Source organism: Oncorhynchus kisutch, linkage group LG6 (genome assembly GCF_002021735.2).
Source record: "Oncorhynchus kisutch isolate 150728-3 linkage group LG6, Okis_V2, whole genome shotgun sequence".
NCBI classification, from domain to species: domain Eukaryota; kingdom Metazoa; phylum Chordata; class Actinopteri; order Salmoniformes; family Salmonidae; genus Oncorhynchus; species Oncorhynchus kisutch.
The window spans coordinates 29,711,480-29,724,683 of NC_034179.2; the positions used below are offsets into that span (position 1 = coordinate 29,711,480).

Consider the following 13,204-nt stretch of genomic DNA (forward strand, 5'->3'; position numbering starts at 1 on the left):
TTACACACACACACACACACACACACACCTGTGTATTTTTCTCTGCTGCAGTCCAGATTGTTTTTCTGGAGCCAATTGATCACTCCTTTACCCAGCTAGTGCTTCATAATGGAAATATATATAATATATATACATAAAAAGGGGACATACTTTCACAACATTAAATATAGTGACTAAATTGAACAACTCTTCCAGTTAGGCCTGACTTCGACTTATAGTCATAACCAGGCGATGACAGCTTCTGATAGACCGTGAATCACCAGGTCACTTTAAGTAAGAGCCATCTGAGCATCTCACAATCTGCTCCTGATTCTCTGGAATTAGTTTTCATATCCTGTCACGATCTCTCCATTCCTTAATGGAGGACAGACGGTCCAAATGTTCATGAAATGCGTTCTAAGTTCCATCAAAACTGCACTTCTCAGACACAATGAAAGTTTTAAATATCAACATAATTTATTACATCACAAACAAATACACAACTTTGTCAAAGATGGTGATCCATGTCTTCATAAACACGACCATTAGCAAGACTATAGAAACATCAGCAGAAGTCAATCTCGTGTCTCCAGTGCTACAGTTCAGAGCACTCAGGGTCACAACAAGCCTGTTTTTTAGTCTTCTCCAGCGGAAGGCAGCACGCTGTTTTGAACGAAGCTATCCATTCATTTGATTTTCCTGTCACGCTGAGGCCCTGGGAGAAAGCACATTGACTTATTGATTAGACTGGGCGCACAGGCCACACGTCCACCTACCTTATATGAACTCATCACAGTCAGTGAGCTTCTCCTCTGGCCGGAGCCTGTCAGCCAAAGGTCGATTAACATTAAGTAGATCCATGAAATATTAAAACATCCAATGCATTTTTAAACTGGGAACATTGCTGTTGTGTCGACAGTTCCATTTTATAGACATTAAGAAAGCACTAAATCATCCACCAACATAATTACCACCAACATGGAGTCTGAGTTACATACGTAATGAAATGTCAATTAGTCATGAAGAGTGTATAAAAAAAAAAAAACGAACATTTGAGACTTGAAAAGTTCTAATCTCAAAATAGATCGCAATTTAAAAATAAAAAAAATGCTGAAAAAAAGTTCCTAGTACTTATTGCGGACCGTCCCCTCTGGTTCTGGAATGCCGTACCCTGTCCCCATAGCCCTCCTCCTCTGCATCGTCTTCTGAGCTGTGGACCACTGCAGCACTCAGAGTCCGAAGGTCCCCAAGCACTGACAGTAGCGAGTCTAACAGGGAACACACAGAACAGTTCACTGGTTACTACTGTGTGTCTGTAGACATGATAACTATAGAATGAAATTGTAATTTGACTATGTTTTATAAATTTGCTATAAACATGTTATAGATAATAGTATACATGGAGTATACTTAAGGACACCTGCTCTTTCCATGACAGACTGACCAGGTGAATCCAGGTTGAAACTATGACCCTTTATTAATGTCACTTGTTAAATCCACTTCAAATCAGTGTAGATGAAGGGGAGGAGACGGGTTAAAGAAGGATTTTTAAGCCATGAGACAATTGAGACATGGATTGTACAGTACCAGTCAAACGTTTGGACACACCTACACATTCCAGGGGGTTCTCTTTATTTGTACTATTTTCTACACTGTAGAATAACAGTGAAGACATCAAGACCATGAAATAGCACATATGGAATTATGTAGTAACCAAAAAAAAAGTGTTAAACAAATCCAAATATATTTGATATGAGATTCTTCAAAGTAGCCACCCTTAGCCTTGATGACAGCTTTGCACACTATTGGCATTCTCTCAACCAGCTTCATGAGGTAGTCAGCTGGAATGCATTTCAATTAACAGGTGTGCCTTGTTAAAAGTTCATTTGTGGAATTTATTTCCTTCTTAATGCGTTTGAGCCAATCAGTTGTGTTGTGACAAGTTAGGGGTGGTATACAGAAGATGGCCTTTACCAAATAGGGCTAAGTCCATATTATGGCAAGAACCGTTCAAATAAGCAATGAGAAACGACAGTCCATCATTACTTTAAGACATGAAGGTCAGTCAACAAGGAACATTTCAAGTGCAGTCGCAAAAACCATCAAGCGGTATGATGAAACTGGCTCTCATGAGACCCACCACAGGAAAAGAATACCCAGAGACACCTCTGCTAGAGAGGATAAATTCATTAGCGTTACCAGCCTCAGAAAATGCAACCCAAATAAATGCTTCAGAGTTCAAGTAACAGACATCTCAACATCAACTTTTCAAAGGAGACTGCGTGAATCAGGCCTTCATGGTCAATTTGCTGCAAAGAAACCACAACTAAAGGACAACAATAAGAAGAGGAGACTTGCTTGGGCCAAGAAACACAAGTAATGGACATTAGACCGGTAGAAATCTGTCCTTTGGTCTAATGAGTCCAAATTGGACATTTTGTTTCCAACCGCTGTGTCTTTGTGAGACGCAGAGTAGGTGAACGGATGATCTCTGCATGTGTGGTTCCCACCATGAAGCATGGAGGAGGTGTGATGGTGCCCTGCTGGTGACACTGTCAGTGTTTTATTTAGAAATCAAGGTACACTTAACCAGCATGTCTACCACAGCACTCTGCAGCGATACGCCATCCCATATGGTTTGCGCTTAGTGGGACTATCATTTGTTTTTCAACAGGACAATGACACAAAACACACCTCCAGGCTGTGTAAGGGCTATTTGACCAAGGAGAGTGATGCAATGCTGCATCAGAAAAGCTGGCCTCCACAATCACCCGACCTCAACCAAACTGAGATGGTTTGGGATGAGTTGGACCACAGAGTGAAGGAAAACCATCATGCTTCAGGACTACCTGGCCTGATGACTCCTTGCTGTCCCCAGTCCACCTGGTCGTGCTGCTGCTCCAGTTCCAACTGTTCTGCCTGCGGCTATGGAACCCAGATCTGTTCACCAGACGTGCTACCTGTCCCAGATCTGCTGTTTTCAACTCTCTAGAGACAGCAGAAGAGGTAGAGATACTCTGAATGATCAGCTATGAAAAGCCAACTGACATTTACTCCTGAGGTGCTGACCTGTTGCACCCTCGAGAACCACTGTGATTATTGTTATTTGACCCTACTGGTCATCTATGAACATCTTGGTTATGTTATAATCTCCACCCGGCACAGACAGAAGAGGACTGGCCACCCCTTATAGCCTGGTTCCTCTCTAGGTTTCTTCCTTGGTTCTGGCCATTCTAGGGAGTTTTTCCTAGCCACCGTGCTTCTACACCTGCATTGCTTGCTGTTTGGGGTTTTAGGCTGGGTTTCTGTACAGCACTTTGTGACATCAGCTGATGTAAGAAGGGCTTTATAAATACATTTGATTGATTGATTGAAAAGCAGCCAACAAGTGCTCAGCATATGTGGGAACTCCTTCAAGACTGTTGGAAAAGCATTCCTCATGAAGCTGGTTGAGAAAATGCCAAGAGTGCAAAGCTGTCATCAAGGCAAAAGGGGGCTACTTTGGAGAATCTAAAATATATTTTTATTTGTTTAACAAATTTTTGGTTACTACGATTCCATATGTGTTATTTCATAGTTTTGATGTCTTCACTAATATTCTACAACGTAGAAAATAGTTTTAAAAAGAAGGAAAACCCTTGAATGAGTAGGTGTCCAAACTTGACTGGTACTGTATATGTGTGCCATTCAGATGGTGAATGGGCAAGACAAAAGATTTAAGAGCCTTTGAGTGGGGTATGGCAGTAGGTGCCAGGTGCACCAGTTTGTGTCAAGAACTGCAACATTGCTGTTTTTTTAATGCTCAACATTGTGTGTATCAAGAATGGTGTACCACCCAAAGGCCATCCAGCCAACTTGACACAACTGTGTGAAGCATTGGAATCATGGGCCAGCATCCCTGTGGAACACTTTCGACACCTTGTAGAGTCCATGCCCTGGCGAATTGAGGCTGTTCTGAGGGCAAAAGGGGGTGCAACTCAATATTAGAAAGGTGTAGCTAATTTTTGTTACACTCAGTGTATGAAGTGTTATACATATACTTATATTATATTACAAGAGGTCTTCATAGGAAGAGACAATGTGACAACATGGTGTGTTAGTGGAAGTTACCTCTGGTCTGTGGCTGGTCTTTGGCTCTCAGAGTGTTGCTCTTCCTTGAGGGTCTCTGCTGCTGCTCCAAGGCCACAGAAGTCTGCAGGGCTGTGGTCCGGGCTGCCTTATACTCACTCATCAGACCCCTCTCACGTACAGTCGCCTGTAGGAGGCAAAATATACAAATACTGAAAATGGATCTGTGTAAGAAAGTTTCTTGACAGTTGTCAGTTTCACAAAAAAGAAAAAAAAGTCTCTCAACATGGTAAACAATAAGTCTTGCGGAGGCCATCCTTCCAAAACTTGTCTTGTTGACTGTTGATGGAGGCGCTGGCATTCAACGCTCACATTTGATTGGCTCAGAGTAGAAATGACATTCCCCGTTAGGAGAGGCATTTTTTTGTTTGTCATTTTCATATTTTTCTACCATGTCGGACAAAGTTTAAGTATGCAAGCGTTGTTTTTTGGAAGTCAGAAAAAAGTTCAGGAACACAACCTCTGTTCAGAGCTTGAACCATGTCAAATACTCGTTTCCATCTAGACTAACCCCTTTTAAGCATCTTTCTGCCGACAAGTTCACCAGGCTTTCAGAATGTACAGTACGTAAACGAAGACTGAGGTTCGTGGCTAACTTACAATAAACCAAGACATGGGAAGAAAAAAAACAATGAACTCACCAAAAGTAGATTTCTGTCCTTGTCCTTTTCTTGCAGTAGTTTCTGTAGATCCTGGATTTCTCTCTTGGTGTGTTCACTCTGAAGGCATTGTGCTTCTCTCTCCTGCTCCCTCTCTCTCTTAGCCTGTCTCTCAAACTGACGCAGGGCTACCACTATAACATACAGACAGGAGTCCTATCAGTCTTAGCCATATATATTTACACTACAGTACATTTCTGTAGACGCATATATGAATCCTCTCAACTCTACATGACCCTTTCACATTTTGTGTTGAGATGGACATGATGTGACGAATGAGTCAAGTGTCCACTACCTGCTTTGGTGTGTTCTCTTCTGGCCGTGTTGAGTTGAGATTCCATCACTCTAAGCTGCTGAGCACAGTGATCCTCTGTCTCAGACACTCTCTCCTGCAGAGCTGATGGGACAGTCAAACAGAGATGGTGTAAGGAGAAATTCAGGTACAGAACATTCTGTGACATGTCAACAATTCAGTCACATCGATTTCAAGAGAAATTGAAATTTGATGGATAGATTGAAAATTCCTTGCAGAACACAAGATATTTTAAATTCAGACAGTAAACTTAATTGACTGAATTACAATGGAATCCTGGCATTGTGCACTTAAGTCCACCCTGATCCATCTCTAACCTCGGTCACTGTCCTCCTGTTGGCTGATCAGCTGTGCATGGAGCTGCTCTAGGTTGAGGTTGTTCTCCTCTAGCTGTGTGTGGGCCTCCTGCAGCCTCTGCTGGGCCTCCTCTCTGGCTGCCTGGGCCTCCTGGGCTTCCCCCCTGCTTCGCTCTGCAGCCTGCCTCAGCTGCCTCACCTCACTGTCAACTGGAGAGGAGGGGGAACACAGATGGTGTACTGCAGAGGTGTCAAACTCATTTGCCCAGGAGGCCGTAATCAGTCTTCAACGAGGTCCAAAGGGCCGCATGGAAAACTGGTTATCTTTCCAGGCCGTGAAAATGGCCAAATATAGTCTTCAATCCATAATTCCGGGAATCCCGGACTCTCCATCTTTCATTACGGTGATTATTAGCGAGCTGGACACAGCCAATGAACCGTATGAATTTAGGTTCATTATCATTACCACACTGTTCTCGTTTGGTTTTGGTTATTTTAAAAAGTATATTGACTTTGTTCCCACCACGGGTCGGATTCAAACCACCCGAAGTCCGGCTTGGACCCCCTAGCCAGTCGTATGTTTGACACCTCTGGTGTACTGTATTCTGAGTATTTCTACTACCACATAGTCAGGATATACAAGAGGAGGAAGGAGCTAAAAATGGTCAAAGAGTACAGCCACCCTAGTCATAGACTGTTCTCTCTGCTACCGCATGGCAAGCGGTACCAGAGCGCCAAGTCTAGGTCCAAACAGCTTTTACCCCCCAAGCCTTACGACTCCGGAACAGCTAATCAAATGGCTAACCAGACTATTTGTATTGTCGCTCCCCCACACCTCTTTTATGCCGCTGCTACTGTTTATTATCTCTGCATAGTCAGTTTAATAACTCTACCTACATGTACATATTACCTCAATTACCTCGACTAACCTGTGCCCCCGCACATTGACTGTGTACCGGTACCCCATGTATATAGCCTTCGCCACTATTATTTTACTGCTGCTCTTTAACTTAATACATGTAAGTCTGAATCTCTCTGAACAGATGACTAAACAGCGTACACTGTTCACGGACATCAGCCAGAGCACTCTCAATGAGCTCGGGGGTTCTCTTGAGCTCCTGCCTGAGCTTGTCTCTCTCCTCACACGCCGAGGACAGCTCTGCCTGGAGCTCTGTGAGAGCGGCACTGTGAATAGAGAAAGAGGACAGCACAACTAGTGAGGCAATGGGAGATGTAGTGGTAGAGAGACAAACTGAGGCAATGGTCTACAAGTCAAGGCCTTTTCCTGATTAATAACTGGCCATTGCCAGCTCGGGTTCAGGGAGACCCAGGGCCAAGGTGGTCCAGTGTGGTCAGTTATCATACAGCTCAGAGACCGGGTTGGCTGCTTTAGTGGCCTGCTGCACTCTCCGTAGGGCTTCCTTCCTCATCATTAGACCTGCGAGACAACAGTACAGTGAATATGTGGTCAAACTGAGCCAGAATAAAACAGTGCAAAGAATTATCCAGGGGCACATGCAATTTAAACTGACTGTAGATTTCCTGTAGTTAGCGGGAAAAAATCATTTCAGATCTATACAGACCTTGAATTGTGTCCACTCTTCTTTTGGCAAAGGTCAGCCTCTGGCCAAAGCTGTTCAGACGTGTTTGGACAGTCTCCACCTCTGACATCTTAGCCTCAAATGCCTGACTGAATCTGTAGAAAGAAGAACTGGTACTATAACAAAAGATTTGACATCAAATGAGGATTGTAGGATCGAGTAGCACACAAATTCACTCTGTGCCATTGGACATTTTGTAACAGATGGTATGAGTGATATGGACTGTGAAAGAGTCTGGAAAAGATTAGGTGCCCAGTGTACAAAATTACAGTTAGTACAACTTAAATATCTCAGGCGATGCTTGACTTGTATAGTGGTTGTCAAGGGGACCTGTCTATCTGTCAGCTCTTTACCGCTGGGTATCCTCTGTCATTGTCCTCAGTCCAGCCTCTGCCTCCTGACTCCAGCTCTTCAGCTCTGTGTTCTCCCTCTTAGTCGTAGTCATGTCCTGCTCCACGGCCTGACAGGACCAGACAAACATAAAAACCGACCCACCACCAGACAACTACTAGGGTCTCCTTTCGGATGAGGTCATAGTGACCTTTTGATTACATATAGTTAAATGTCAAACTTCTGAAAAAAGTTTAATGTCATCGCACACTGACTTCAGAGTTCAATGGTGTCTTTTGAGGATTGTTTGAGAGTATTTAATCTGGAAATGTTAATCTTGCTATAACATTTTTAAAGGAAGCATTTTTTGTATTCTCTTAATACTAATGGGAGGTGCGTAAGAGGTTTTTCATGAGAAGTGGCGCCCTCTGCTGTGCTAACACAGAGGTGATTGGCAACTCCCCCTGGCAACAGCAGATGCATCATGTCTCAACAAAATGGAGGAAAGACATCCTATGAAGAGATGCATTGAGACACTCCCACAGAGGCTGACCCCCTGCTCTTCCTCACCTCCCTAGCCACCCTCTCCAGCTCCAGCTCAGCTGTTCTGTCCTGCAGGCTGTGCTGGAAAACATTGGACTGGTACTTCTCCTTCTTCACCTCCTGCTCCAGAGACGAGATCTGAAGCAACAGGACACACAATAGAGTAATGGATGTTTCTGCACGTTTCGATTATGTCCCTTATCACGATTTGCCTATTTATACACTGAACATTATTTCACAGTGGTTGGAGTTTTTAAGTCATAAGCCTCCTAAATCACATACGGTTGAGTGAAGTTTATCCTTTTCTCCCCTCAGTACGATATCCTTTGAGCGAAGCTGGACCAACAACATGAAGACCTTCTCTCTCCAGCAACGCAGAACCCGAGTGCCTTTGGGCCCAGCTTTCAGGAGAGGGTCTGACAGAGTCTGTGGACGTGACAAAGCCTTTACTTAACCCACAAACCACACAGATATAGTCACCCACACATGGGGGAATGGATGTTAATCAAATATCTGAAAGAAATAAGATGATTTTGCATCAGCTGTGAACACACAAGCATGGTTCAAACACCTTCTCTACCATCTCCTCCTCTTGTAGGGCCAATATGTCGTTCACAGAGTTGAGTCTGACCGTCAGAAGCTCTGTCGTCACCTGCAGAGCCTCCTTCTCCCTATTCAGTGTCTATAGAGGAAGTCAGATTAGAATATTGACTACTTATTACATGGTAATATGAAAATATGCTCATCCCATACATTGAGATTAAATGAGCCAAGATTCACCTTGTTCTACAGGCAAGACTTTGCTGGAAGAACAATCCATTTCTCTGCTTGGTTAAGCACCAACTGTATTTTTCCTTGTGTGTTTCCTTAGAGCACACAAGTAACTTGATCTAAATCAATGTTATCAATGAATCTCCTCACCTGAATGGTTTCAGTTAGTTTCTCTTCCAACCCTCTCTCAGGGGTAAGTTGTCCAATGTAGTTTCTAAGACTCTGCAGCGTTGCTGACTGGGTCTCAAAAGCATTGCCCATTTGGCTGAAAAAATAAAAACCCAAAAATGAGATACTATCCATCCATTGAACAAAGCAGTATATTTAAGAAGCTTTGGGATCGAATATAACACCTACCTTAGTTGTTCTTTCAGTCCATCTCTCTCTGCAGACACTTCCAGTAGACAGCACTTCAGATGAGTCACCTCCTTTGACAGATGACATAACCTCTCCTGCACCTCAGAGCTCGTCTGTCTGACTGTGGACAATTCAGTGTCATGGTTGGCAGTCAACCGCTGCAACTAGAGGGAACAAATAAAGAGAACCACATTAAAACTTACACATCTGTAAAAAAATGTATTATTTGCGCCGTGTTTGTTAAATTGTTCAGAAAGAAATGTAAACAATCTGAAAAAAAAAAACTTTTACCTGTGTTTCATGTCTCCTGTGGGATTCCTCCAGTTGCTTATTTAGTTTCTGCAACTCCTGCTTGGCCTCTTCCCCAGCCTGCAGCCTGGCTGTATCAGCCTCCCTGGTCAGCTTGTGGGTTTCCTGTCTGCTCCTCTCCACCTCCCTCCTCAGCCTCTCAGCCTCCTCCCCAGACTTCCTCTCCAGCATCTCCAGCTGCACACCACAGAGAGCAGGCATTGTCCAATACAAGGTCAATGTAGTAAATAAAGAAGAGGTTTGAGTGGAAGCCTGGGAGCAGGAAATTGATTTAAACCAATAGCTGTTTTGAAGCAGTGATTCAAAATTACAGTCCTTGGGGGCTGCAAGCATACCTGACTTGGCTTCTATACCATTTCTTGGACCATCAATATACAATGTATCCAGAAAGTATTCAGACCCCTTCCCCACATTTTGTTACGTTACAGCCTTATTCTAAATTTGATTCAATTATTATTTTTCTTCAATCTACACACAATACCCCATAATGACAAGGCAAAAACTGTTTTTTTAGACATTTTTGCAAATGTATTAAAAAATTACAATAATAATAACTTATTTACATTCAGACTCTTTGCTATGAGAATCGAAATTGAGCTCAGGTGCATCCTGTTTCCATTGATCCTCTTTGAGATGTTTCTACAATTTGATTGGAGTCCACCTGTAGTGAATTCAATTGATTGGACATTTTTGGAAAGGCACACATCTGTCTACACAAGGTCCCACAGTTGACAGTGCATTGTCAGAGCAAAAACCAATTCACGAGGTCGAAGGAATTGTCCATAGAGCTCCAAGACAGGATTGTGTCGAGGCACAGACCTGGGGCAGGGTACCAAAACATTTCTGCAGCATTGACAGTCCCCAAGAATACACTGGCCTCCATTATTCTTCAAATGGAAGAAGTTTGGAACCACCAAGACTCTTCCTAGTGCTGGCCGCCCGGCCAAACTGAGTAATCGGGGGAGAAGGGCCTTGGTCAGGGAGGTGATCAAGAACTCGATGGTCACTTTGACAGAGCTCCTATGTGGAGATGGGAGAACCTTCCAGAAGGACAACCATCTCTGCAGCACTCCACAAATCAGGCCTTTATGATAGAGCATCTAGACAGAAGCCACTCCTCAGTAAAAGGCATCACTGGAGAGAACATCACCGGAGAGACCTGAAAATAGCTGTGCAGCAACGCTCCCCATCCAACCTGACAGATCTGGAGAGAATCTGCAGAGAAGAATGGGAGAAACTCCCCAAATGCAGCTGTACCAAGCTTGTAGCGTCATACCCAAGAAGAATCTAGAGTGTAATCGCTGCCAAAGGTGCTTCAACAAAGTACTGAGTGAAGGGTCTGAATACTTATGTAAATGTGATATTTCTAAAGACCTGTTTTTGCTTTGTCATTATGGGGTATTGTGTGTAGATTCACGAGGAAAAAAATATTGAACTAATCTTAGAATAAGGCTGTAACATAACAAAACGTGGAAAAGGTCAAGGGGTCTGAATACTTTCCAAATGCACTGTATAGTTTTGCAATCATGCCATTGTTGCTGATGATGCTGCAATCATGGCACAGCTGCTGCAAGCTAGATGCAAATAACTGAACTTTCCCTTAGTTACCACCACACATAAAACAGAGGTGAGCTGGGATGACAACCTACACAAATGTAGAGTTATTGTGAATAACTGTTACCTGGGTGCTGAGTCTCTCTTTGTCCTCTCTCTTTTGGACCAGCTCCACACTGACTTGGCTGAGCTCAGTCTTAGTCTTATATAACTCCTCCCGCATCGCCTCCATTTCATGACTCTGCCTGCAATATAGGGTGTAAGGAGAGGGGAGATAATATCACTGGTAACTTAAAAAAAAAAAAAATAAGTAGGTCTACTTAGAATAGAAGCAGGATACACATGTCTCCATAAAATGTGAATTATTGAATGAGGAATGTAAGATCTAGATAACTAATATGCCATAATGACAACTCAGTGTCTATACACCCACACTATAATACCTGTTCAGATAAGTTTCTTTGTCCCTCATCTCCTCTCTCTGTCTCCCTCCAACTTCCTTCAGTGCTTCTACCTGGCCTTTCAGCCTCTCTGACTCTGCCCTGAAACGCTCTGTGTCCAGTCTCCATTCTGTCTCCCACCTGGAGGCCTGCTCACCTCTCGCTCCAGACCTGTGTGTGGGGGGTGGGAGGAGCAGGTTAGGTGTTATGTTAATAGACATGGGTGAGAAGTAAAAGAAGTGGATTTCATAAGCAAGGCATATAGAGCAGCACCTGACCTTGCTATGGAGTGGGCAGAATCCTCTGTTGACTCCGTTCCTCTGGAGCAGTCTCTCTGTAACATCAGAATCCTCTGGTTTTCTCTGTGTAGTTCTAGAATTTCCTGTTTGGCCTGAGCCATGGTGAGCCATGGGTTGGCAGGGCCAGAGTCCGATGGGGGTGTTGCGGCATGGGTGACCCATTTTATTGGTGTTGTCCCTCGTCCCGTAACAGTCCCTGGTACTATGATGGAGGCAGACTGGGTGCTTGCGGTGAAATGGGATGGGGGCATCAGGGTCCTCTGACTACCCTCTGAAAAACAATATGCAGTATTTAGTATGTGAGAATGTACTTGCAACAAGCATGTGACAGAACACCTGCGAGTAAGGTAGTCGCACATGCTGTCCCAAATATAGAAATAGAATGAATAGAATGGAGATCCCCATTCAAGTCAATGGTGGATTAATGGATGGACTGGCGGCCATTGCGACTGTACCCATGGAGGAAGTCAAAACAGCAAGTGTACCCATCAATATAAATTAAATTGTATTTGTCAAATGTTCCATATGGTCCCAATGCCATCCAAGAGGACAGGTCCGGCGCATACGCGACTAGGTACGTTTGGTGCAACAGCTCACAAGACACAACTTACGCTGCTGTATAACTTAGAAAATTATATAACTTAAGTAATTGGTTAGCAATGCTACTTATGTTCTATGTAACGCTAGGCGCAGTTGGCGTTAGCTTCCGGGTAGCTAGCCAACTAACTAACTTAGCTAGCTTTTTAGGACTTACTTGAGACACGTGATGCCACAAAATCGGACGGGGCATTCAGCTTCTCATCCTCATTGCATCTTTCCATCAGAGAATCGTAAAATGACCACGGTTCTAAAACAAGTTACAAAAGAGTACACTTTGTATTGTGCGCGGGATCATTTTGAACAACACTTTCATGGCGACGCGTCGCTGCAACGACTCTTCCTGTTTACGTAGTTACGTGTATGGAGTAGTTGCGTGGGCGTTGCATTCTCAATCGTTTTGGTAAACGGCAATAGATTTTAAAAAACATTGATGTATATCGATCAAATCAAGTCAAATTGTATTTGTCACATGCGCCGAATACAACAGATGAAGACCTTACAGTGAAATGCTTACTTACAAGCCCTTAACAAACAATGCAGTTTTAAGAAAATACCCCAAAAAGTAAGAGATAAGAATAACAAATAATTAAATAACAGCATTAAAATAACAATAGCGGGGCACCAGTACAGAGTCAATGTGCGAGGGCACCGGTGTCGAGGTAATTGAGATAATATGTACATGTAGGTAAAGTTATTAAAGTGACTATGTATAGATAATAACAGAGAGTAGCAGCAGTGTAGAAGGGGGGGTCAATGCAAATAGTCAGGGTAGCACTAGATGTTCAGGAGTCTTATGGCTTGGGGGTAGAAGCTGTTTAGAAGCCTCTTGGACCTAGACTTGGCGCTGCGGTACCGCTTGCCGTGTGGTAGCGGAGAGAACAGTCTATGACTAGGGTGGGTGGAGTCTTTGACAATATTTTAGGGCCTGACACCGCCTGGTATAGAGGTCCTGTATGGCAGGAAGCTTGGCCCCGGTGATGTACTGGGAGAGGATGGAGCAGTGGGAGAGGATGGAACGAGATGGA

At 43.6% G+C, this 13,204-nt stretch overlaps 1 protein-coding gene across 2 annotated transcripts; it reads right to left on the reverse strand.

Annotated features, from left to right (window-relative positions):
• Nucleotides 1-431: 431 nt before the first annotated feature.
• On the reverse strand, nucleotides 432-12,569 carry cchcr1 (coiled-coil alpha-helical rod protein 1). Of its 2 annotated transcripts, none has more exons than XM_020485352.2 (20): nucleotides 12,334-12,569; nucleotides 11,559-11,850; nucleotides 11,284-11,451; nucleotides 10,968-11,085; nucleotides 9,269-9,463; nucleotides 8,978-9,141; nucleotides 8,771-8,885; nucleotides 8,421-8,531; nucleotides 8,132-8,275; nucleotides 7,877-7,987; nucleotides 7,330-7,436; nucleotides 6,959-7,071; nucleotides 6,741-6,813; nucleotides 6,436-6,560; nucleotides 5,397-5,585; nucleotides 5,062-5,163; nucleotides 4,749-4,900; nucleotides 4,090-4,234; nucleotides 1,150-1,247; nucleotides 432-694 (listed from the first exon to the last, which is right to left on the reverse strand). In XM_020485352.2, the coding sequence occupies exons 1-20, from the start codon at nucleotides 12,398-12,400 to the stop codon at nucleotides 575-577; spliced, it is 2,709 nt and encodes a 902-aa protein (XP_020340941.1). In that variant the 5' UTR covers nucleotides 12,401-12,569; the 3' UTR covers nucleotides 432-574. The 2 variants fall into 2 exon arrangements, with proteins under 2 accessions (XP_020340941.1, XP_020340942.1); XM_020485353.2 differs by having other exon boundaries at nucleotides 1,111-1,247; nucleotides 12,334-12,525.
• Between the last annotated feature and the right edge of the window lie 635 nt (nucleotides 12,570-13,204).